General features: G+C 37.0%; 1 protein-coding gene across 7 annotated transcripts in view; it reads right to left on the bottom strand.

Moving 5' to 3' along the window:
• Positions 1–1,224: 1,224 nt before the first annotated feature.
• Positions 1,225–25,917, bottom strand: part of col18a1a (collagen type XVIII alpha 1 chain a) — a 65,408-nt gene continuing 40,715 nt past the window's right edge. For 2 of the 7 annotated variants that reach the window (XM_043249298.1, XM_043249297.1), the window contains 41 exons: positions 22,349–22,890; positions 20,419–20,502; positions 18,504–18,566; positions 15,723–15,795; positions 14,329–14,766; positions 13,216–13,337; positions 12,663–12,689; positions 12,054–12,251; positions 11,712–11,738; positions 11,420–11,482; positions 11,204–11,290; positions 11,070–11,117; positions 10,586–10,723; positions 10,341–10,403; positions 9,703–9,747; positions 8,267–8,398; positions 8,120–8,188; positions 8,015–8,041; positions 7,820–7,918; positions 7,682–7,717; positions 7,503–7,592; positions 7,391–7,420; positions 7,226–7,261; positions 7,077–7,136; positions 6,920–6,997; positions 6,268–6,303; positions 6,116–6,169; positions 5,947–6,018; positions 5,774–5,839; positions 5,606–5,636; positions 5,181–5,225; positions 4,943–4,977; positions 4,742–4,864; positions 4,502–4,655; positions 4,349–4,413; positions 4,113–4,244; positions 3,315–3,347; positions 2,854–3,177; positions 2,571–2,768; positions 1,960–2,075; positions 1,225–1,523 (listed from right to left, as the gene is read on the bottom strand). In XM_043249298.1, the coding sequence (XP_043105233.1) occupies positions 1,310–1,523; positions 1,960–2,075; positions 2,571–2,768; positions 2,854–3,177; positions 3,315–3,347; positions 4,113–4,244; positions 4,349–4,413; positions 4,502–4,655; positions 4,742–4,864; positions 4,943–4,977; positions 5,181–5,225; positions 5,606–5,636; positions 5,774–5,839; positions 5,947–6,018; positions 6,116–6,169; positions 6,268–6,303; positions 6,920–6,997; positions 7,077–7,136; positions 7,226–7,261; positions 7,391–7,420; positions 7,503–7,592; positions 7,682–7,717; positions 7,820–7,918; positions 8,015–8,041; positions 8,120–8,188; positions 8,267–8,398; positions 9,703–9,747; positions 10,341–10,403; positions 10,586–10,723; positions 11,070–11,117; positions 11,204–11,290; positions 11,420–11,482; positions 11,712–11,738; positions 12,054–12,251; positions 12,663–12,689; positions 13,216–13,337; positions 14,329–14,766; positions 15,723–15,795; positions 18,504–18,566; positions 20,419–20,502; positions 22,349–22,890 (4,373 nt within the window). In that variant the 3' untranslated portion in view covers positions 1,225–1,309. The remainder of the gene's footprint in view (positions 1,524–1,959; positions 2,076–2,570; positions 2,769–2,853; positions 3,178–3,314; positions 3,348–4,112; positions 4,245–4,348; positions 4,414–4,501; positions 4,656–4,741; positions 4,865–4,942; positions 4,978–5,180; positions 5,226–5,605; positions 5,637–5,773; positions 5,840–5,946; positions 6,019–6,115; positions 6,170–6,267; positions 6,304–6,919; positions 6,998–7,076; positions 7,137–7,225; positions 7,262–7,390; positions 7,421–7,502; positions 7,593–7,681; positions 7,718–7,819; positions 7,919–8,014; positions 8,042–8,119; positions 8,189–8,266; positions 8,399–9,702; positions 9,748–10,340; positions 10,404–10,585; positions 10,724–11,069; positions 11,118–11,203; positions 11,291–11,419; positions 11,483–11,711; positions 11,739–12,053; positions 12,252–12,662; positions 12,690–13,215; positions 13,338–14,328; positions 14,767–15,722; positions 15,796–18,503; positions 18,567–20,418; positions 20,503–22,348; positions 22,891–25,917) is intronic. The other 5 variants (XM_043249296.1, XM_043249299.1, XM_043249300.1 and 2 more) reach the window with 3 other exon arrangements.

The following is a 25,917-nucleotide window of genomic DNA, read 5'->3' as shown; positions in this document are numbered from 1 at the left end:
AAGATACGTGTAGACAGATCAGGTTTTAACGAGATAGATTTTGATACGCAAGAACTAGTGCGAAAGTTATTGTGGCAAACAAAAACAAAATCATTTATTCAGTGCCTCTGAGACATGGTACAGCACAAACTGGTTCAAAAAAAAGACTAGAAGCCCACAGGGTTGTACTGAATACATCAGTAGCACTACAGTGGATTAGGTGTCTGAAATTCCATATGGATAGAAGATAAAGTGTCTTCATAAAACACATCTGTCTCTCCCAAACAACACTGTCAGCAGCTGTTTCATCAGTGAAAAGCACCAAATGCGAGCAAAGCCTCCGAAATGTCCAATGATTTATAGGACATGTAACCGCTATTTTTGAGTAACAGAATTTTTTACATTAATATTTGTTACAAAAATCTTGCAGCTTCCCGTCTATACTTAAATCATTCACTTTGCTTTATCAAAACTTCTGGAATCAACCAGAAGTGCAAAACAATGACACTAAGAAGAATGTCCATATGAAATTTCACATTAATCACAATAGAAAAAACACGCAGTGATCCCATAAATGCAAGAGAAGTATTTAAAATATTTTTTTGTTTCGTACAAAAACCTTTTGAACAATAAATTTTGAATTATTCAAAGCATCTTCTTTTTGCCCACTTGAGCTTTTTCAGGAGATTGGGTACAGTTAACTATTTCAGTTTTGCACTTTTATCTGTATGTAAAGGTATTAAAAAGTGCTCACTAAAATAGAAAAAAGTATGGTTTACGGTTTTAAATCATATTTTAGCTCTCTTTATTGCAAAATAAATATTTTCTCTTTTTAAATTCTAAAACTAAGGTGTCAGGTTTGCTCCTCGATATCCAACAAACCTTGGATATAAATGGAAATGGACAAGGGAAAAAAGTAACACAAAAAATATAGCTAAAATTGGTTAAATATACCAATTAAGACATCTTCAAAAAAAAAAAAAAAACAACAACAACAACACAAATGACAAACAATTCATATACAAAATTTTATATGGATACAGTTAAAAACACTGCCTCAGTTGGCCTCACTTCTCCGGTTTAACCCCCTGAAAAATATGTGCCAATGCCCTGAGAGAGAGCAAACACCTCCACGTTCAACCTGCCTCTTTGGCGTTACGGTGAGGGAACAGATGACTGGCAAATTCTCCTTAAGGCAGACTCAGTTCTTTTTAATATTTTTTATCATTTTCTTTTTTTTCTCCATTCGTTAGGTACAGGCATCTACTGGAGTGAAACTGGGCCTGTATAAACAGTTGTGTCGAGTGTTCAAAGGCTCTTTAGGACGGCTTTATTTCTTGGATTGTGTCATGTAGCTGTTCTCGATGCACAGCACGATGTAGGAACTGGAGCAGCTGCTGGAAGTCTGCTGGAGGAGTTGGCCAGCCTGCAGAGACGAGGCCAAGCCCGTCACCGCACGGTCTCCGGCCCTCCACGTCTCACAGTAGTTATCCGTCTGTCTGTGACCCCTGCCATTGGACCCATGCCAGATCATCTTCTCTGGCCTAAAGGATAGAGGAAGAAAAGTTGTCATTTTAGGCGGCATAAAGTAGCCTCGGACTGCATTCGAAACCAGGAACACCTTTTCAAAATTGGATTGCATGACTGTGGGATGAGGATGGACAGGTTTTTAATCCATAATCCATAATTTTGTTTACAAGGTACCAGACAGCTACAATGAGTCCAGTCAATTGTTTAAAGATTTAGAATAGAGCGAAAGAATCGCCTTAAAGATAGAATAATAGACAAAGTTAGATAGATAGACAGACAGACAGACAGACAGATAGATAGATAGATAGATAGATAGATAGATAGATAGATTTTATATTGCATTCATCTGTAGCTCCAGTACTTTTAAAGGAAAATGAAAAGTGACAGGACACTCTGCTGAGGGCTCTGTTTGAAGGGTTCACAGGATCAGCCAAAGTCACTGGCGCTCACCAGGCACTGTCCCGCAGGACATCTCTGCCATCAAACGAGTAGATAGGAGCACTGTCCTTCATCCTGCTCTCTGAGTCACTGAAGAGAGACTCCCAGCTTCTGAAAAGGACTTGATCCTGCAGGAGAAAAGATAAGAAACATTCAAGATTATCTAGTGAGCTCACTGGGTATGTTTGGTATTGAAGAATTGTCAAAGTTATCAAAAAAATCTAATGGAAAAAAAAACAGTGCAGTATCCTTTGTTTTAGGGAAGATAACAGAGAACAAATTGCATGAGTTTGGAACCATTCAAAAAGCATTGAAATATATTTAAGAATTATACATTTCAACTTGACCGCATGATCAAAACCGAAGACAACATCCTAATTTAGTCCCTAAAATTGTTATTTATTACTTTAATAACCTTGAATTAATATCTGTATAGGTAATGTAATACACAACAGGCATATTATTTGTTTACTCAAACTAAAACTATAAAAAAAGAATAATTAAAATATATATGTATTGACGTACTTAAAAACTTTCAAACTTCAAATTCGAGGACATATTTTAAATCTTATATTATAGTAGTATTTAATTAATACAAAAACAAAAACAGCCCTGCTACACACCTTGAGGTTAACAATTGGTAATGTCTCTCTGTCAGATTTGCGAACTATACTGTAGAGATCCTGAAGTTTGGATGACAGGAAGGCCCTGAACGTTCCCTTCAGGCCCACAGCCCGAGCCTGCTGGAAGCACAGGAAGTCTGCCCCACGAATGCCTCTCATGTTGCCCACTTGTGGAGAATTCAGGGCAATAAGATGTAGCTGTACAGAAAATGAAAATGGCGTCAAAAAGGAAATAAACACAGAGGGCCGGTGTGAATGTTGCGATGAAGTTGACTAAACTAACCCCTGGTCCAGAAGTGTGGACGTGGCCTTCTGGTTGACCGACAGGGGGGCTGGGACGGCGGGCTGGAGTGATGGGGTTCCTCTCTGGTTGTACGGGGTATCTGTGTGGTTGTACAGGATCAGTGTACCTGTTATCAGTATAGGGTGGGTATCGTGGGTCAGGGTAACGGGAGTCAGGTGGACTGGGGTTTCTGTTCTCTGGCTCCCTCCTTGGAAATTCGATCGGCGGCAGCGGTGGAGAAATCTGCTCTGCTCCATTGTTAGCTGTGTGGTCTTGGGAATAGTGAACAACAGGGGGCGGCTGGACCGCTGCCACTTCATTGTCCTGAGGAAGAGCCAAAAAGCTAGTCATACCTTCAGGAATTGATATGCACATCCACTAATTCCAACCTCCTTTGATTAAACTGTGGGTGCTTATTTGAATGCTAAAGCATAAAAAAGAGCTTTATTTGCACTGCTTACCAGCTCTCCATATAAGGGTTTATAATCTCCAAGCTGCAAATAAAAGGAAACTGTGTTAAAATTTGAGAAGACATGTTAAAAAAAAGAGTAAATCCTTACACTGTAATGTTTTGATAAATAATGCATAAATGTAATGACAAATAAGAAGGCATAAAATGATGAAAAAAATCTAGTTTAAAACACCATGTTCCTAGAAATATGTGCATTCATGATGCTGTGCATTCTATATCTGAAAACAACATTGTTATTTAATATTATCATAGTATAATTTTGATTTAAAGGCTCTAACAATGGCAAGTGGTGTGACCAATTTAAAACAGTGATAACATTTTATAACACCTGGTGTGCATTTGAGTGCTTAAATAACTACTTTCCAAATAAAATGACAGAATGATCTTTTTATTTTCCAAAACGTCTTCAAGCTAATTTTTTCATTTACAATTATTAAATATGATCAGGTTTTGGCAGGGTTATCTCATCTGAGAAACAGAACAAATCCTGCCATGCCATTTTTAAATGAAGTTACTGACCCTGACAGTCACAATATTTATGATTATGACTTAAATATCATTTCATGTTTTATGGTTTACTTGTCACATAAAAACAAAATCTGTATGTTGGTTATACAACAACATTAACTCAGATTTGGCACTTAAAGATAAGTTTAACAATAACTTTTTTATAAATATAAATGATCATTAAAAATGATTATCAAAGTAATTTTATGTATGACATTACATTTATACATTTTTTTTTTTGCAATAAATGAAAAGGCGTGAATAAAAATGAACACAATACCATCACTTGTCTGACTCCATTCCGAACTTTGAGGTAGAGGTCATTTCTGTCCAAAATGTAAATCAAAGCACCTTCATTCTGACTGCGTGCTGTGGCTATCATTATATCATAAGACCTCAAGAAAGTCACCTGCTGGCACATTTAAAACCATAGGTATGATTAAAGTATAAAGTATCAAGTGTGTAATCATATATATGCGATGTTAGTGGTTTCTTTCATCAGTGTCCCACACTCACCCCAGATCCAGTGCCAGGAATTCCTGGTGGGCCGGGGGGACCTGGAGGTCCGGGAATACTGAGTGCTAAAACAATCAAAAATCATACAACATGGTCTGTTATTTAAGTTCCTCAAAAATATTCTGTTTATTAACCGCACTCATTTTTTCTTACGTGGTCTATAGGCTCCTGGCAATGACGGTGACCCTGGAGGACCAGGCGGTCCAGGAGGTCCTGGGTTTCCTGGACGACCATCATAACCAACTCCAGGTTGTCCTGGTGGGCCCTGCGGTCCAGGGGGACCTCTGATTGAATCTCCTTTAGGTCCCTGGAAAAGATCTCTTTGATGAGGCCATCCATATATAGGTAAGTACTCTATTTACATTGTGTCTAAAAATACCCCATAGTACTTACGGTAGGTCCAGGGTTTCCTGGTGGTCCTTGTACAGCTCCAAAACGAGGGTCATAAAATCCACCTCCTGGCTCTCCTTTCTCTCCTTTAACACCAGACTCACCACGCTCCCCCTTCATCTCATTCTGACGAAACAGATGCCATGTTTTCCAATGGATAAATCATAATGCTTCATCATTACTTTCGTTTAGAGAATGACATACCTTTAGGGCGTATATATCAAAGTTAGAGGAAAAACCTGTGGGAAAATGAGAGGATATTGCGTTAAATACATTAAACAGCACAATATCTTTTACAGTGATTTCATAGTGATGTCAAGCTAGTGAGTCAGGGTACTTTAGCTAGAGAGTCGCTAACATTTCCAGAGGCAGAGACAGCCTTGTTATTCCCAGCTCCTATTGACCCCGAATGTCTACAAATAGCAACAGTGGTAAATTTTACCTGGAACACCAGGAGCTCCCTGGTCTCCTTTCTCTCCTTTCGTAGCTTAAGAAAACAAAACAACAAAGTTGTCAAATATATTATTATTAAATTTCTGTTCAAATCAATATGAGATGCTGTTCTCAATCCATTTTTCTCCTTTAAGTGAATTTTTTTAGTTTTTAGGGTACAAAATGTAGGTTGGGGCTTGATTTTATCCATTGGGAAATGCTTCATTCATTACAAAAGCAAAATTCATTACATCAGCAGTATGAAAGCAGATTTGTTTTAGAAACCATTTGCAGTCAAATCATGTACAGTAATATCACAAATGTACTTTAACAATGTAAATAAGAGTACATTTTGATTTCACGTTGACTTTATGGACCTTGTGAGAAAATATCGTTTGATCAGCTGCTGTGAGACGAATGACTGTAACAACCTACCTGGATAGTGCCTCGAATAATCTTCATATCTCTGAAATGGAAAAAGAAAATTGAAGAATATTGCTGTTGCAATCATGAACACTTCAATTCAACATAGCCAGCCTATGGAGCTCATTTTGCAACATTTCATGCATGAATTACAGCTTATTTGACACAAAAGGAACTTACACCAAATCTGTCCAAGGGCACAGCAGGTCCAGGGGGACCAGGGGGTCCTGGGGGACCAGGAGGACCCTTGAAAAGACCCAAAATAGCTTATGAGGGAAAAGCTATCTATATAACAATCAACAAAGGAACAAACTAGATTTATTTTCAAATTGAAGAGCTTGTGGTGTACTGACTTGGTAGCCATATTCAGAGCCTGACCCTGGTTCTCCCTTCTCTCCTTTGTATCCGTTCACACCTGGACGGCCCTACAACCAGAAAATGAATTTATTAAGTGCACAGTCAGTTAAATATGTTGTTGTCTGTCATGGAGTATTTTTTGTTGATGAAAGCTGAGAAACTTACGGGTCTGCCTGGCATTCCAAATTCACCTTTCAAACCAGAAGGTCCAGCTGGACCCTGAATAAAATAAGGTGCGATTTAGATGTTGCTCAGGATGTTTCAAATATACAATAGTGTTTACTTCAAACTTAAAGAAAATACAAATACAAACATACAGAAGGTCCGACTGGTCCAGCAAGCCCTCTCTCACCCTACAGAGAGAAAAAAAATATTTTGATCTACAGTACTAAAATGTTTGTACACCTATTTAATCTTTAGCTTTTTTTCAAATTTTTGAATTTTAGTTAAGTCAGTAGGTAGTATATTTTTGGTTATTCATACAGAAAAAAACAGTATTTGTGGCGGATTAGGTTTGTACCTGCATCTATGATAGAAACATATAGTAATATCAAAAATAATAAACATCTGATATTAGGACATCCCCAAAATATGTGAAAATTTCTCTCCAATATGAAGACCAAGAAGTTGCCAATTGTTGTTTACATATATTTTCCCAATCCTCAGTTGAGATGGTGGTTGGTTCAGCCTTGCAAGCAAAAAATAATATTTTATCTAGAGCACTCCTATTTGGATCTCCATTGATCCCTTTTTTAATTTTCTGACTGAAATGTCTAAGATATCTGTAAAAATCTTTGGAGTCTAAATAACATTTTTCTTTCAGAGAATTAAAGTCTAATATTTGTCCTTTATGTATGATTGAACAGTAAGCAATGATTCCTTTCCTAGCCCATATTTTAAAATCAGTCAAAAGTATTTGGTTTAAAATCAGGATATACAATTCATTTTCAAACAAAAAACAAAACAAACCTTTTGGCCTGTCAGTCCACCAAGGAAGAGTGGGTTTCCATCAGGTCCAAGAATTACTCCGGGTTCTCCTTTCTCACCCTACAAACAAAGTAATTTTTGCAGTAGTGAACTCAAGCACTTCATTTTAGGATTTATGTATTGGTTTTTGCTTACAAACCTTAATGCCATAGCCTGGTGAGCCAGGTTCTCCTCTGTCACCCTTTGGTCCCACTGGGCCCTGTATGGTGAAGTAGATTGTGCATAAGATTGATTAGAAGATACATAATTCTCACTACAAAGTTTATATATATGCAATGCAGTACTTACTGGAAAGCCTGCTTGACCAGGAAGACCACCCCCTCCCTGAAAATAATATAAATAATATATACATATTACAACATCTAGTCTGTATTTCAATGCCAACAAGACATAAGGTATCCTAATGCCATCTATCATATTAACAATAAACTACCAGAAGAAACATTTTCACACCTGAGGACCTGGTCTTCCAGTTTCATCATACTGTAAAAAAAGTGAAACAGTTTAAATTAAAACATGAATCATTATCGGCAAAAAGCAACATGCTGTAAATGTGAAGACTTACATTTTCAGAATAACGATAAATAATTTGTCCAGGTTGTCCGGGGGGGCCGGGTGGACCTGGGAGTCCACTTCCATCTCGACCAGGTTCACCCTAAACAAATGATCACATTTAACAATGATTAAGTAAGTAATTTACAAATTCAAAGTCACTAAACCACTTCAGACCAAAAGTAAGCTCACCCTATCACCTCGGTCTCCCTTGTCGCCCCTTGGTCCCTGCAGGAAAATGCAAAACACCGAAATCAGCCTGAAGTACTGCACATCAGAGTGGCTGTTTAATAAATTTGCAATTAGGAGTTTTATTAAAACGAAACGCACCTGTGGTCCAGGGAAGCCGTCCAAACCAGGCTGGCCATCTTTTCCCTGAGCTCCCTCACTGCCTTTCTCACCAGGAAATCCTTGTAAGCCAGGTTTACCCTGAGGAACAAGATATAAATAAATTTAAAAAGGTATGATCTAAAGTTAATATATTTAGGATAGAAATTTTATTTGAACAAATAAATAAAGTCTTACTTGTGGTCCTGGGGCACCAGGAGGTCCCTGAAATCAAATAGGATTGCAGTAAATAAACTGCTACATACAAACAATGGTAAATAAAAGTACAATAGAAAAACAAACCTGGATTCCTATCGGTCCTCTTACTCCAGGGACTGAACTGAAGTGAACGCCAGAGCCCTCCATATCATCCTGAACATACACAGAACTCAATATTTCTGCATTGTTCCTAAAGACTGTGAGACGCTGAGTATGATAGACTCTACTTACAAAACCAACATGATAGCTTGGGCCAGGAGGACCAGGGGGTCCTGGAGGTCCAACAGGTCCCATTGGTCCTGGAAGACCAGCAAGTCCACCCTCTCCAGGAAGGCCAGCGGCACCAGATGAACCTTTGGCACCCTTTAAAGACAAGGAGAAAGAAATTAATGAAAAAGGTGACTACTAGATAATTAGCTTTTAAGACACCAAGAGCACAGCATGTTACTTTGCACTTTCATAGAATGCATCAACAAAGCAATGTCACAAAGAGTTCACACTAATATGAGTATAGTAATGTAATGTTACAATTCATGTATTAGAACTGTAGAGTAGAAAGTTGAGATGTTTGTGAAGAAAATCGATTGACACACTCAAGACCTGCTACCTGCCACCCTGCAGCTTTAGAGGAGAAGGATGAGGTAGAGTAGGAGAGAAGATCATAGAGATAGCTGGGAAAGTAGGAGTTTTGCTACAGAGACAGAAACATAAAAGAACCTTGAGTGGGTTTGACTGTTTCAGAAAAAGCTGTTTTCTGAAACAGCTTTCCACACTGTGTCCTAACTAGGCGTGACACAATAAAGCAATGTTATTCTTCAATTTTTCTTCAACAATGGGCACTTCTGATTATGAACAACTACTCTACAATGTCATTTCCACTACATTTCAAAGTATGCACTGTGTGTGAAAGCAATCTGGCGTGGAAATGACCATGGCGGAAATGACATTTTCAAGAGTTCTGGATTAAAACGACTTCTTTTTATTCTTTCTTTGGCAAAGTTACAGTTTGATTGAAAACAGTGCACAATAAAAAAAAATCTGGCATGAAATAATATTTATCTTAACGAAAACATAAATTTTAGGAATTCCGTCTGCTTGGTAACAAAGAACACCAACATCTAATTAATTGTCATAAAGTATTGTAGACACTAAAATGGTTTACGATTATTTTAGATTGCCATGTGTATTTTTATGATTGCAATGTATTTTTATTATTAAAAAAACCCCAAACATTTATTAATAGGTTGTCATGGTTTAAGACTAAATGTCTGGTTCTTTGAAAAAGATTAAAACATCTCTACATAAGAGATAACTGAAAATAGCTCAATCAAATAAGTTTTAATGTGAGGAAAAAAAAAACATTTGAAAGTCTAAAAAACGCACAGGTAAAACTGACACAGCTAAAAAAATTGACAGGTTTGTATTTGTGATTTTGTACAGTGCAATCTCACTTATATAAAATCCTGATCCACAAAACTATTATATATATATATATATATGTTGTTTTTTATTTAATTCCTATTAAAAGCATATCAAGCATTACAGATTGCTGAGCTTGTACAGAACATTTATACTCAGCATTCAAATATGTGAAATGCAAATGAACGTGCATACTGTGCACAAGAGTTAAGGGTTTCTCACGAGGTGCACATATTACGCAAACTGACCTTCTCTCCCACAGGTCCAGGTAGGCCCAGCTCACCGGCATCACCCTGTGGAGCACAAAATCAGTCCATTGTCTAAAGATAGCTACCATTACAAGATCTCAACAGAGCTGAATTATGCAAGTCCAAATCCATTAAAGAAACAGCACAGCTATCTATGTATGGACAGGGCTCCTACATTTTATAACCAATAGATTGCCATGACTTTTTCATGACCTTTCCAGTCGTTTATGATTACAGCATAAGGATGTTGTAGAAATCATTTTACAGAGACTGCCAGGCTGGATTAGCATTTGCATGCCAGACTGTGATGTGAGGGTCCAGCCAGTGTCCTCTACTGTATGTTATTGCCCACTCATTGAGCCCAGCCATAAATATTTTGTCTCTGGACTTGGAAATTTTACAGAAAGCCTTGATGTCAAATGAAATAATGGATTTAAAATGACTGCTTCATTTTCAAATGTCTCCAATAAGACAAACTAATGTCATCACATTGGCTTATGAGCATGTTTACTGTCCACAAGCATCCACAAAAAGCTTTTTAGATAATTAAATGTTTTAAGGTAACTTTATTAAGATTTCTAAAGAATATCTAAGGTTTTTCTTCTTTTGGTTTTAAAAGAAGAAATTGGACTTCCTACCCTTTCTCCTTTTGAGCCAGGTAAGCCTGGTTTTCCATCAGCACCTGATGGACCTGGAAGTCCCTATTTGAGAAAAAAAATAAAAAAATAATTTTTTAATGTATTTATTTATTTAACAAGACACAGAATGACAGGTTGAAACAATCAGAGCACATGGCCATGTCTCTGACAAATAAATGCTTTATTCTGACACAATATATCGAAACAAATGGTTATAATCATGCATTATGTCACCTTAAACTTACCGGTTGACCTGGAGCTCCGTTTTGTCCAGGAGGACCAGGAGGTCCAAAACCACCAGAGCCTGAAGACCCAGTGCCAGGGAGACCAGGAGGGCCGGGGGGACCAGGAGGACCAGGAAGGCCAGGCAAACCAGGCATTGCCTATTAACAAATAAAAAGTCAGCATATTAGAATCATTTCTTAAGTCATGTGACAATAACTATAAAAAATGTAATCATGCCATGACAGGAATTTTAAAATATATTGGACATACATTATAAAACAGTTCTAACTGTAATAACATTTCATTGTTTTTACTATATTTCTGATCAAATGCAACAAATGAGCAAAAGAGACTTTGTCTATGTTTCATAGACATTAAAAATCTTACCAAACTTTTCAAAAATTAGCGTATGTGAAGTAAATTGAAGATTGTCCACATTAAATGACAAGTCACTCCAAAATGGAGATTTCTGATCTGATGCTATAGATTAATATAAAGACGTACCCGTACACTGTCCAAATCAAATCCAGAGCCCTCCATGTCCACAAATGTCTATAAAATGAATACAGAGAAAAAATTATGAAGCTGTTTTTAAAAGTTAATTGATCACAAAAACAGCTGACTAATATTGAACTCACAGGCCTATCAGAGTGAGATGGGGGTCCCGGTGGGCCAGGAGGCCCTGGAGGTCCACGAGGTCCTGGCTGACTTTCACCTCGTTCTCCCTAAAATGAAAACATAAGGAAAATTTGAACTGGCATACTATAAAAGGCATGCACTGTTCAATTCTAAATGGTGCACAACCCTGATAATGTCATAATAAGCCACGATAATGGACATCGACAAATACTTACTTTATCTCCTTTAAGTCCAGGACTCCCAGGAGTTCCAGGAAAACCAGGAGGTCCAACTTGACCCTGTTGCAAAAACAAATTCTTAATTGTTTGCACATGAATGTAAACAGAGACATGCAAAATCAAAAATACAATCAGACTTTTCTTCCCATTTTTTATAGTACTAAAAAACTAACCGTACTCCCCAAATACTCAAGCAGGTATAATTTCAAATTGATAAATGAAAAATATTGAAAAATGTACTTGACGCAGGTCTATTTCCTAACCGAGTTTTATGAAATGCATTACTTACAGCTTTTCCATCTTCACCAGGGTCACCCTATAAAAGAGAGAAGAGAATATTAGTTTTGTTCAGATATGACCAATGCATTATGCATAGTCTCAAGGACAGAAACACAATGTGCCTTTGTGTTTGCAGTGATGCGTATCTTAAACTTGTATTAACATCATTCTCTGCTTGTGATTGGGAACACCATAGGGATCTATTACTGTTCTAACACATCAACGGCAAATGCTAGACCACTTATGACTCATACGGTTATGGTATACCGCTGTTCCTTTTAAATGGAAATGCATTCACTAATAGAAAAGAGAGCCTGTAATTGAACCGTTCCTTTGACTGCGATCTACTCACCGGTTCCCCTTCAGCTCCAGCAGGGCCAGATGGTCCTGGTGGTCCGGGTGGTCCTCTTGGTCCTGCCACCCTCTGCACGACTGACCCATCTCCCCTCACTTCTACTTCTGCACTGGGCCCTGGGGGACCGGGAGGCCCTGGAGGCCCCGGAGGGCCAGGGTCACCCTTTGATCCAGGATAACCAAAACCAGAATTGCCCTAAAACCAAAAAAGCAAGAGAGATTTGAACATGACCAAAGATGATAACTATAATGGTATGTATAAAATGGTATAAAATTTAAGATAATATTGTTCTTGGTGTCAATTGGCTTTAAGCTTCGTAAATAAGAAAAAAAATGTCAGTTAACGAATATACATTTAAAGAGGAAATGAATCTCTTAAAGGGAGAGTTCAGCAACAAATGATCATTTTGCATTCATTCGTATTTTATTTTGTGAAACACAAAAACAGACATTCGGCAGATCATCTGTTTGCATATTATCTAATTTTGTGTTTTACAAAAAATAATAATGGCAAGAGGGTGCGTGAATGATGACTACATTTTCATTTTCCTTTAATTCACAAAAAATGCTGTCATAGTTATGTCAAGGTAGAAGCATCAGAACAAACCTTCATTCCTTTCTCTCCTGCGTCACCCTGTGAAAACACAGACAAAAATGATTGACCTGTCTGCCACTCTCACCACTCTAACAGATGGCTGAACATTCGAGCTCCCCATCATTGACTTCACACATTATTGTGAATTTTGAAGGGCATAAAACTTGAACGTAGCAATTCGACGAAAATAAGGGTCTTGTGAACAACCATATTATATAAACTCAGAAGTCATCTTATATTAGCTATTAACAGAGCTTGTGTTATTGTTTTTATAAAAGCTGTTAAATGGTTTAGATACAAAGCTGGTTCTATAAAACCAATAGCTTTGATATTCATAACCATTAACCAAAATACACACATCTAGGATTGCATTTCAGTTGAATTGTAGATTGATGTTGCTTGACAACCATCAACGTTTTTTACTTAAATGAACTACATCACTGCTGGATTATTTGAACAAAAACAACATCGCTTACTATAGAAACACTTACAGTATTAGATAGGTTCACAAGTTTTATTATGTTATATTGAATCCAAACTGTTCAGTACTCAGTATTCAACACACCTTTGCTCCTTTCGCACTACTACCAGACACAGATTCAGATCCTGCATCACCCTTCGGCCCCGTAAGACCTCTTTCACCTTTGGCACCCTTCTCTCCTCTGTCCCCTCTGTCTCCTTTTGCACCTGTACATTGTTAAATGTCAGATTAATATAAAAATCAACAATTATTCTTACATGCTTTACATTTTGGAAAACAAATCTGGCTTATATCTCACCCCAAAATCAACAGAACAAAATAATTAGACTTTGCTTGTAGAAAATAAAGCCTCTTTTCCAGATTTTTTAACACTGTGACATACTAACTTACTGTGACATAACTAATCAATGTTTCAATTGACTGAAATGCAAAACAAATCTGATTTAAGTTACTGTAATGACAAACTTGTAATTACCCTAGAATTTGGTGTACAGCATTATTTAAGTTAATGTTAGAAAAATTCCTGTAATATAGCTTTTTATTTAATTCAATTTAATTGAGAATTATTGGAATAAAGAAAATACTGTAAAAATATAACATACAGACTCAATTTTCTAAATTCTAAATAGTCCTATAAAGGCTTAGAATGTCTAATAATACATACAGTACATACATATATATATATATATATATATATATATATATATATATATATATATTTTTTTTATTTATTTATTTTTTTTTTTATTTAAGGTGAAATGTGGTGAAATGAGATGAGATAACCTTAAAAATAAATAAATAAAATAAAATAATGAAATTAAATAAAATTAAATTGAAAAATACCATGACAATATTCAAGGAAGATGGGCAAAACTCCACATATTCATGTAAGAATATGTCTACCAGCAGAAGCTTTTATAAGCAGGTCAATAAGCATAGTGTTTTGATAAAATGATACAAATACAATATAATAATTACAGCAATAAACGCCATACATATGCAGCAACACTACTGCTTGCTCCCAGTCTGATGCAGTCCCTCTTGGGCATCTCTACACATCCACAGCATTTTGCCAGCTTTTCATGCAAAGCATCATGTAGAAATTCTGAGAATTGTGCTGAGAATTTCTAGTAAGAATTTCCATCCAGAAATTCCATGTCCATTTGAGAGATTTCCATCTCTTTATTAGCGACCCACCTGTTGAACCTGCAGGACCGAGTCTGGACTCCAGAGAATACCGTATGCCATTGCCAGTTGAGCCTGACGTACTTAGAGAGTTTGAAGCTCGTCTAGAATCATCATACGACCCTGAAGTTTGCCTGCTAACACCAACTGAGTCAAGATTTTGTCGAGAGTCACCATAATGGCCAGTTTGTCGGGAACCTTCATTTGAGCCCGATGATTGTCGAGAACCACCATACGATCCAGAGATTGTTTGGGAATCACCGTATGAACCAGAAGTTTGTTCAGAATCGCCGTATGAGCCAGATGCTTGCCGAGAATCACCGGAGGAGGCAGATGTTTTTCGGGAATCCCCATATGAACCAGATGTTTTTCGAGAGCCTCCATATGAGCCAGATGTTTGTCGAGAATCACCATAGGAGCCAGACGTTTGCCGAGAAGAATCGACTGAGCCTAATGTTCAACAAAACTTACCAACTCAGCTCATTCTGAAGTAAGCTCACACTTCAGTAAACCATTTCCAAAAAGATGTAGAAAACTGTATTGATGTATTACAAAAACAGCTAAAAGTTTTATTATATCATAAAAATATATATAAACAATAATGTTGATTTTATAATTATTATTATTGTGATTTGTGATATTAAACCTCTATCTTAGTAGTACAAAAATATAAAATGTATACAACAATACATTTGTATAAAACAGTACCTAAAACTGAGTTTAATGCATATACACACAATTTTTGTTGTTGTTGTTGTTGTTATTTTTTAACCTAATCAATCAAATATATATCAAATTATTCAAATAATACAATTTTGGAAAGGAACTGTTGATTTGTATACGTCAAAGCTGAAATAATGTGTCAGTGTTTAAGCCATCTTTAACAACATCAGAATAACTCAACTTTTTCAGGATACTTATTCAGTGTAAAGTAAAAAGACACATGTGCTTTACACCAGTAGAGGGCGCCAAATACCACAGTGGCTGCTCTACAAACACACCTGGTTTTTATAAAGCCAGTCTGGTCTATCAAGTCTATCAAAAGAAATGTTTGCAAATCTCTACATGAATGAATGATGTATTCATTAGTAAACCTCGGATTACATTATAAATCTCTGTGCCTTTAAAGCACTACAGATCAGACCTGCATGAACCGGTTAACCAGTATTGTACAGTAACCAAAATTGAGTCATTGGTGCGCTTTCTGAATGAGGTGATTGATTAACGATCTTTCATAAACAAAACGACAGAATCAGAAAGTTGTAAATGAACCCAGAGAAAAACAAAAATGCATTGCACCAAGTTTTCGAGAAGAAAAAGAGCCACTTAAGTGTTCAACAGAGCAATTAATACTGTTTTGCAAACAGATCGGTTCAGACCTGGCACTGAACAGAGTGAAAGCTCACCTGTCTGCTGCTTCTCATGCAGTCTGCTGGTCACCGGCGGCTGCTGGATCGGCCGAGACGAGGGAGGGGTCGGCTGCAAATGATGCAAACCATTAATAAAGAGATTAACAAAATGCTAAATAGTGCTAAATCAGTCTTACATAACAGCACACCTCCAACAACCAAAGTATATCACTGCTCACGCCTTTCCATTTCACTGCTTGTGACCTCAAATATCAACATCTTAAAACGCTAGATGACATTCGATATGAAAAAGCAAAGAGCCGTGACACTGACTGCATGGATATTTGTACACTCACACTCTCCATTCAGCCAACTGGGAGAGAGATACAGATATACAGCTAACAGTTAACAAAGCTCCTTGAAGAAAAGCTGCCAGGGCAGGACGATTGAAGCGCAGACACAAAGCGGGCCTGACCTTGCACTTTACAAAACATGTGCTGCTGAAACAGCAAAACCCACTGATGAAATAGCGGGCATCGGGTTCTAGAACACTCTGATCCTCAGATTTCACTCCGGGATTGAGAAAAAGGAGACACTGGAGTGCACTGATGGCCACTGTGAGAGGATGCTGACAGCGTGTATTTTCGGACCAAGAGAACGATCGTCTTAGGAAATGCAGGCCACGGGGTCCTGAGGTCTAAAGATAGGGGTCAGGGGTGGCCAGGAGCGGCTGCTAAACATCTGCCATTACTGTCACTGCTGCAGAGAATCCCGGCAGCTGCTCTGACCTTGAACACATTACACTGAGTTATTCTGGAGAACTTTAGGACAGGGAGCAGATCATACGGCAGTGAAGGATATTTCCTTGTGCATTAAAAAAGGGGGCATTCTTTGCTGCCACATGTTTTTTGCATCATGGACTTCTAGGAGAGCAATTTGGATCATTACTTGGAAAGTACTGGCTTCTTCGGATGTGTTCTAGTTCTGGTACACCTTCTCAGCTTTGTTATAGGAGTCTAGAGAAGGGTTTCTGAAACTATTTGATATAACAGATCCACAGAATGTATAAAGACCCATTTGTACTGTGAAAATGGTGTAAATGTGTAATACAAATAAATAATTTAATGATTTATATATTCACAATTCACAAAATGAAAATATAGTTTACATACATACACAGTTTATATATAGATAAATATTATAAATATTTTGTTCAATGATTTCTATCTATCTATCTATCTATCTATCTGTATCTATATATATATATATATGTGTGTGTGTGTGTATATGTGTGTATATATGTATACACACACACACACACACACGTATATGTGCTCCAGTTCCACAAAACCAACTTTAAGTGTATATTTGTGGCAATAGCCAAAAATACATTGTATTAATTATTTCTTTTCATGCCAAAAATCATTACGACATTAATTAAAGATTATGTTCCATTAATATATTTAGTAAACTTCCTACCATAAATATATCAAAACTAAATTTTATTTCAGTTATTTCATTATTTAACTTTTAATAATTTACATTTCCGTTTTGATAACTTTTAATAACATTTGAACCTTTTTAATAACGTCTGTGTAAAAGAATGCAAAATGCAAGTAAAAACACTGGATTTCAAATTTAAATGCAATTTCATGTGTGGTCTCAGATTTTTAACCACTGTATACAAGCTTGTCTACATATGCTTAATGGCTACGGGAAAAGAGATAAATAATTATACACTAACAATACTTGAGCACTGAAGACATGCTTAAATTCTGTTTCTTTTTTTACGGAAAAGTGTAATGAAGTCAAACATGTGTTTACCACACTGTCACAAGACTACTTCTCTCCCTCGAGATATAATAATCTCATAAAATTAGATTACACAAAGAGGCATATACACAGTTTGCAAGAATGCATGCCCACCAGGTGCCCTCTCCTCAAATGCACTCTCCAGCATCCAAGGAGAGTCGGAGTTACTGTGAAACAAGCGTGGAAAATATCCCAGAGGGGAATGTGGCATCCATCAAAATGGATTCCATGGTAAGACAAAGGAAAGTTTACTTTACAGCACTCTGGAATGCTATATTTCTCTGTCACAGCGTGTTAAAACACATAGCGTACTGCAAAAGCAAACAAAAACTGCGTAATTTAAAATTGCTAGGTTAGAATTAAATTAATACCTGCATGCTTGGCAGCAGCTGTTTAAAGATGTTAAAACAAATATGATGGCAATAAATATTTGTAAGTGAAACGAAAGACACTGCTAAGAAACTGCAATATATATATATATATATATATATATATATATATATATATATATATATATATATATATATATATATATATATATATACTCCCAAAATTAATAAAAAAAAATAAAAAAATGGATCTAAGTATACTTAACTCTAAACCACAGCACTGATGAACAGAAGACACTTATGGAGAAAGATCATTGCAGTCCACACCTAGCAGCCACCTGGTTTCTTTCCATTGTAATTAGCTGTGGCAAGCTCAGACACGGGCCTCGCACATCAGTAGCAAAGGGTTCATTTCAATTTCCACATGGCCTATTTCTGGATTAGTAACACAAGGCATGGGAAGAAGTGCTTTAACATCTGGGATTGGTCTGGAGATAATAACACTCATCCGGGACTTTCCCCCAGAAGATGAGCAAGTGCACAGCGACAGACCTGCCAGAATTCACAGGCTGCTGCTCTGGAAATAGCCCGGGAACCTCTGGATCGTTAATTCGACGTTTGAAGCGTGGACATTAAACGGATCACAACCAGTTTACAAATGGGAGCTCAGCTTTTTGAGGGAAAATAAAAGTAGTACCTGAACTGATGGCGGTCCCTCTCCATCTCCACTTGCTCCGTAATCACCTGAACCCTGGAGATTCTGAAGGAGAACGGAAAACGACAAAATCCCTGAGTGTTAACAATGAGAAAGAGCCTTTTCATCACACTCTTATCTAGATTACTGGGGGACATGTAATACGTCATGTGTCATAGAGCTTTATCCTGTGGAAAACCTAACTTGAGGCGACACATTCTTTTCTAGAAATGAATGGAAGTGAATTCCAATCAGTTGACAAACACCCCAGGTATACCTTAAAAGGAAAAGTTACTCATCCCTTCAAAACCCATGTTATTTTTGTTCTTACATGAAATACAAGTCATATTTATTTATATAGTGCTTTACACAATACAGGAAAATAGTAGCTGATTTTGTAAAATTCATCAGGTTAGGTGAAAAGCAGTCTTTATTCAGTTCAATTTACTTAAGGGTTGTTTTGGAATAGTACAGTATCAGTAACTGTTTAATTCAATGATGTTTTATGATATTTTTGTCCTTTTTGAAACTAGAAATACAGTTCTGTTGTGCAGAAAAGATCTCAGACATTCAGTCAGTGCACCTTTCTTGTTTCAAAAAAGAGAAAACATAATAAGGGGTTGTAAAAACGTATTGGATGAGTAAATGATGACAACATTTTAATTTTTGGATGAATTATTCCTTTAAGGTTTAATGTAAATTTAGCTCATTTGGTAGGGCTTTGGTTCAGTTCCCAGGAAACAAAGACCTAATAAATATATATATATATATATATATATATATATATATATATATATATATATATATATATATATATATATATATATATATATATATACCATAAAAAATGCACTGTAAGTTGCTTTATATACAAGCTTCGGCCAAATGCATAAATATAAATCTGATATGATGCCGCAGCAATTCTGAGATGAGTCACCTGGGGAAGAGAGTCTAAATCTGAACACTTGCACCAGGCAAGCTAATCCATTCACACTTGTCTCGTTTATAAATGACTACACAATAACTGACAATAACACACACTTCAAAGCGTTCCTTTTATATATAAAAAAAAAAAAAGATCTCCCAAAGAACAATTTCAGTACTTTTCACCTCGCTGCGTAAGCCAATCTTTGGATTAATCACCCATTTTAGAGCTGCTTAACTTGTGTAGCTGTGATTTGAAGCATTTATGTAGCTATTTCTCTTTTCACAATTAGTTCAGAGGCAAAGCTGATAAGATGCTGAAGCAGAGACATAATTAAGGCATGGAACATGAGTGAAAACGATTATTTCACTTAAGAGTGTTTTTAGACATGTAAATCGTTTGCTTGGTTTGGACTTAATGGACTTAAACGGTTACAATGTTGTATTTTTTTTGTTCAGTTTAAGCTTTTCAAATTATATAGTTAAGCTATATCACACGAGGCCTGAATACCACCACAAATGTAAGTTTCATATAGCCATACTGAATGATTCAGTGACCGAAGGAATCAGATGTTTAAATGAATCGTCTGAATAACTCAACTCATTGAGACAAAGACTTGCCTTTACTTAATGGTGTTTTTAGTTTCATATTTAAAGTATCCCTTCAGTTTAAGGGACCTAATATTACAGAATAGTGAAAGCAATCATTTCTGTCACTGCTGTGTATTAACCATTGCACAGAATACAAAAAATATATACAAAGTTCGGGAGTCAGTTGTCTGTGACAGGGCTAGTCCGCCAAGGTACCAAAACAAAAACACACTCAGCAAAATATCTAATTATCATTATTAAAAAAAAACAGAAATTATCCTGAAGATATATCGACCCAACAACAGCTGCAGTGTTCACAAAAGCCTAAGTGATACAAACTAAACACAAAATGCATGCTTTTAAACGTCCTTGGACGCTCTTATTTGAACACATAAGGTCTTACCGCATCAAAGTCATCCTCATCTTCTTCACAGTGCCGTTCAGCTGCCCTAGGGTCTTTCAACACCCTGATATCGCCGATAACACCCTAGAACAAACACACACACACACAGGTTACTGAGCTTATTTCGATGACCATAGCAGGTGTGGTGACATACAGTCCATGCTGTAGGGCAGCTGCTCATTAGAAACTGAATCCACTGCGCTTTTTTCATGCCATTGCCTTCCACGGTAAAACCACTGGCAATCAGATAACAATGTGCGCCTGATATCTTACTTTTAAAAGACATGGCTATCTGTCTCCATGTGGGATTTCCCTTTTATGGGTTTAAGCACAGATGGTGATAGCATTCAATACAAGCACCACATTTCTATATTTAATAGCTAATATAAATGTCTCATTAAAGGGATAGTACATGCAAGAAATGAAAGTTTAGCCATTGTTAAATCACTCAGATGTTGCTGCAATACTATACATCTTGCTTTAGTCTGTGAAAGACAAAAGGAGACATTTAGCAGAATGTTATTGCTACTCTTTTTCACACTATAAAAATCAATGGGTCTTCTGAATTTCATTTTTGGGTGAACTACCACTTTAAGATCTCCATTCAAGATCCCTTTGGGGTAATAGGAATTGTGGGTAAGTTGCTGGTAAGATCTGACTGGACTTTCCCTCTCGTGTCTCAAGAGCTGAGGTCAAAGGTTTAGTAGCAGAATGCAGTGAAGGAAGCTTTATGATGTCTTAATTGCCCTTTTGTTTTTCACGCTGCGACCTGCAGAGACCCTGTTACAGCCTCAAAGCAGGGTCAGATTTGCAGACCTGATCGCCCCACAGTTCTGCAGATAAGCACATGGTCTTAATGAGAGGGATGAAATAGCAATCATATCCTGCTTAATCAGGTCTGTAATTATGATGGCCATCTCCTTATGGTGGGGTTCCCACAGGAAATGGAAGCCACATGAAACAAGGAGTCATACTGAACAGAACAAGATCCATCTGCTTTTGAGTGGCCATTATGAGCTCTGGGAAATGTGAGGCATTTCTGCTGCCTCAGTTGCCTCACTATGGTTATTGAACAACATGCTTGAAAGCACTAGCATAACTAGTGGAAACAAGGCAGGGCATTCAATCACATCACTTCACAGATCAGTTAGGCTGCTTTAGTAGTACAGCAGCTGGTGAAGAATCTGGTGGCCTATAAAAGCTGTTCTTGTTAATTATCTTCGTATATTAGCTGTATATACATATTTAAAATGCTATTTTATATTTCAAGTTCATAGAGTTTATATATATATACGTATATATATACATACAATTAAACATGAATTCTTAAAAATGAAGTATGAAATTCAATTACATAAACAATAAATGGTGTTAAAATAAACAAATATTACAACTGAGCAACTCACAGAATATTAAATAAATAAAACTAAATAATAACAAATAAAATGATACAAAAATACACCCCAAATTTAAAAATGTACAATTTTTACAATTTTTTTTTTTTTCATTTTAACACATGTAAATAATAAAATAAATAAATGAAAAAAAAAATTATAATAAAAGTATTGTTCTCATCTGACCTAATTCAGGGGAAGAATAGGTGTAGTGCTCGTTTTTTTTACTGATCTGAAATCAAGCTGTGGGGTCAGACACTGGACACTGCCAGACAAAACCAACAGGAGCTAATTGCTCCCCTGTGGTTTTTTAAAGCAATTAACTACTCTACTCCAACAAGGAAAGATGAGTAGACCATTTTACTCAAGAATGTTTGTTTTGTCTTAAACAGGCCAATTTGAGCAATCAAATCATGCAAGAGTCACTCAAGCACAGTCACTTTCATTGCACTTTCCTTTTTCTGGCCTAAGCTAACCTTGATTTGACTTGTTTTAACCGGGATAACGTGATATGAAAGTATGGACTGTGTACATACCAAAAACTTATCTGAGTCTGCTCCACTGGCATGACCGACAAACACTCCCGCCCCTGCATCCAGGTCCATATCATCTGGAGACCGCTCAAAATTCTCGACCTGAGGATCTGAGTCACAGTTGAAGTAGAGGGAAACGTGTTCGTTCAAAACACTAATGGAAAACCGAGTCCAGGTGTTCAGCATGGAGGGCACGGAGAATCTGGCTGCCTCATATGAGCTCTGAGAGTCAGGCTCGGTGTAGTAGAAGATGATGGACTGCTTGCCCTTCTCCACCGCTGACAGCTTCACACCAACATACATGATGTTCTGAGTTGGGTCAGTGATGGAGAAGATGACTCCGGGCTTGGAGGATGTGGGTTTTATGTTGAAGATGAGGGAGAAGTCACGGAAGAAAGTTTTGGGCAGGTGGCCCGCCGCTGACTGACCCACATTGGAGCTTTGGTCAAACACATAGCCGGGGTTGTTAGCATCGTCGAAGACTTTGGAGACGCCTTCAGGTGGAGGATCACCAATTAACTGCAACAGCGACACTCCGCTTTCTTCTGTGGAAGGAAAGGAAAAGAATATAAATGGACTTCACAAAGAACAATACAAAAGTGAATTGTCAGGGATGGGCAGCAGGCTGGGACTAGGTTAAAAAGCACTTCATTAGTCTGCTCATACTTGTAGTGTAGAGGAAGTAATCAACATTGACAGCTGTGATGGGAAATCAAAGGGTGCGTCTTGACTTTAGCAGTGAAATACTGTGAGAATGTGTTATTTCTGGCCGTGTACAGCATCTTGAGTGAGCTCAAAGTTTACTATGTATATATGACACCGACATCTCTTTTTTTTAAAGAACGTTTTATACAATGTGAACCTAAAAAACATTTTTATAAGACTTAGCGAGTTAAAAAAGAAAGTACTTGTGCTTGATTCAAGGAGATATGAAACTCGTTTTGGCCTAAGACAAAAAATAAATCAGACTGGGTGAGATCATGAGACTTTAAGAACTTCAATCTCATGCTAATATCACTCAGCACAGACATATTTAGCCATTTGTGAAGATAAGCTAGACGTGGAAACATCACAGGCTCCATGTGCTGACATGCCGTGAGGAGGAGGGAAAGGTGTGAGGTTACAGCTGGACAGTTAAAGACCCTTCCTGCCTACACACACTACACACACACACACACACACACACACACACACATCCTTTGGGCGATTCTGCTTTTTAAATATAGAAAAGTAAAAATGGTGTTTCTTGCCAAAACATCCCTCCTTTTTTCTATCACATGAAAGATTATTTAATTTTGTTAGACAAAATGAAACAGCATGAAGTGAAAGCCCAAACAAAACAAAAAAACACTAAATGACAGAACAAGTGCTCATTATACTCATGCATAAATGTGTGTAAACGGTAATAGAAACATTAAGGGTGATATCAGCTTGTAGAACTTTGAGCTGCTTTCATGCTGTAAAGTAAGTCTTTTGAACCCTGACTTGACTTTGTAAAGTCTGAAAAAAGACTACCAATTATAGCTCATGAGCACATGGTCTTATTTATCAATCAAGGATCAAAGCCCTTTCGGGGCATACATATTCATCATTAAGTTCTTCAGATGGTGCTTTTGTTATGAGTTGAAACAAAACTCTTCTTGCCTTTGTTGCACATGAAAGGAATAGAAAAAAAATACACCTTACATATGGTTTTGGTGTGACGTGCATGTTTAGTAAATGATGTTTAGCTTGAAAACCTAATCTTTGGGTTGATTTAACTAGACAGAGGAGATCCACTCTTCCGAATTTCACTATTGGAAGCATAAACAGTGTCTTTAGATCATGACAGGATAATGACAAGCTTTAAAGAGGAGGAGCTTTTGGAGCTCACCTTGCATTCCTGCACATGTTCAGGTGCTGTTGTGTAAACAGTGGACATGCTAAACCAGCGCTCAACGGCTAATGGCCACTTCAATGCGAGGCTGAAGTTTTCTGAGACATGTCGGGCTTGTGAAAATCACTTTAGGGAAACCAAAATCCCGGACTTTTGCTTCTCTGACAGCAGGCAATAAATTCTAATTCCCATATCCAGATGTGTGTCGGGATAGAATGAGACTTACAGAAGACCCTGAGGCCGTGTGTGTCTGCTCTTGTTCATAAATACAACAAACCAGACATTTGACACTAATGACTATCATAAAGAAATTTTTGCAACTGAAAAGTGCTTTAATTTTTGACAGCTTCATCGCTATGGTCAAGCCAGGCGAGACAAGACAGAAAGAACAGCAAAATTTGGAAAAAATCAGTTGAATCAATAGATGCAACCGATTAACTGATGCTTGATGTATTTCAGAGTGGAACAGAGTATTCAGTGAGAAGGGAAAAGATTTATTTAATTTTATTTTTCAAGACTGACTGGATTGTTTTGGTAGCATTCCAAAAAATTTGAATGTATAAAACAATTACATCAAATAACATATTTAAAATAAAAATATATAAAAAATATGAAAAAAGAGACACAATGTATAAAATATAAATGTATAATTTGATGTTATTTACTGAAAATAAATCTTTCTGTAAGAACACTTACCACTCTGTCAATTCTAATCGATTTAATCTTGTACAAGATACAACTACTTTTGCTCTTCCGCTTAACTTCTTTTCACGACACAGTGCCAATGACCTGTAACATTCACATGTTCAGCAAACAAGCCAACCTTGACATCAATATGCGTCAATGTTTTACTAGTACATTGCAATCCGGTAAAGACGAAAAAACAGGCCACCTAGTCAGAGTTAAAAATCAGCACTTTAATTAAAGTGCCTGTTTATGGATGCTATCTGTTGCAGGTTGTATAGGCTAGAGGCTCTTATTACTAAATACGTTTTAACACTCTCTTTTAAGACCAGGAATACAAAAAAAAAAATCTAAATGATCAGATTTCCTAGTTAAGAGTTTTAGCTTGAACTTAGATTAGTTTACACAAGTTTGTCACTTTAATCTGCGGCTGCCGCAGAATGTAATTTCTAATCAAGCTTAAATAAGATGTGAGCTGTAATCAGTTTATCCTAAAGCTTTAAGAGCCACTTAACTGGGCGTCCCTTCTTAATCCTGATAGAAAAGGCAAAATCATCAATGTCATTCGCCAATCTTGCACTTTGAAGCTTGAATAAGCTTGAGTACGATCACTTATGTGAGTAAAGAACATGTGTGCATTTCAAGTCAAACGTCACAGATGACCTAAAACAGGCCTCTGTTAAAGATTTGTCGATTTGTATCTTTTATTCCACACTGGAGAGCATTAAAGACTGGACCGTAATACATTTCAATATAGTTTCTTTAGCCAATACAATAGAAGACAGAAATACAGTACGATCCAGTTTGACATTAAAACTGTCAATTTACCCCAAAACACCCGTTTAACCTTGGAGGCACGAAGAACATCTCCGCTAAAAATCTCAACACAACACTTCTCACTTTTTTCTGACAGTCAAGTCATCTTGGCAATTGCAGGAATTGCCCTCTCAGTTGATCCATTACAGAATGAATCGAGCACACTGTCTATTGGCACTCAAGAGACTCCATTGTT

Source organism: Puntigrus tetrazona, chromosome 9, assembly GCF_018831695.1.
Source record: "Puntigrus tetrazona isolate hp1 chromosome 9, ASM1883169v1, whole genome shotgun sequence".
Classification (NCBI taxonomy): domain Eukaryota; kingdom Metazoa; phylum Chordata; class Actinopteri; order Cypriniformes; family Cyprinidae; genus Puntigrus; species Puntigrus tetrazona.
This window is presented reverse-complemented; position numbering and strand designations above follow the sequence as displayed.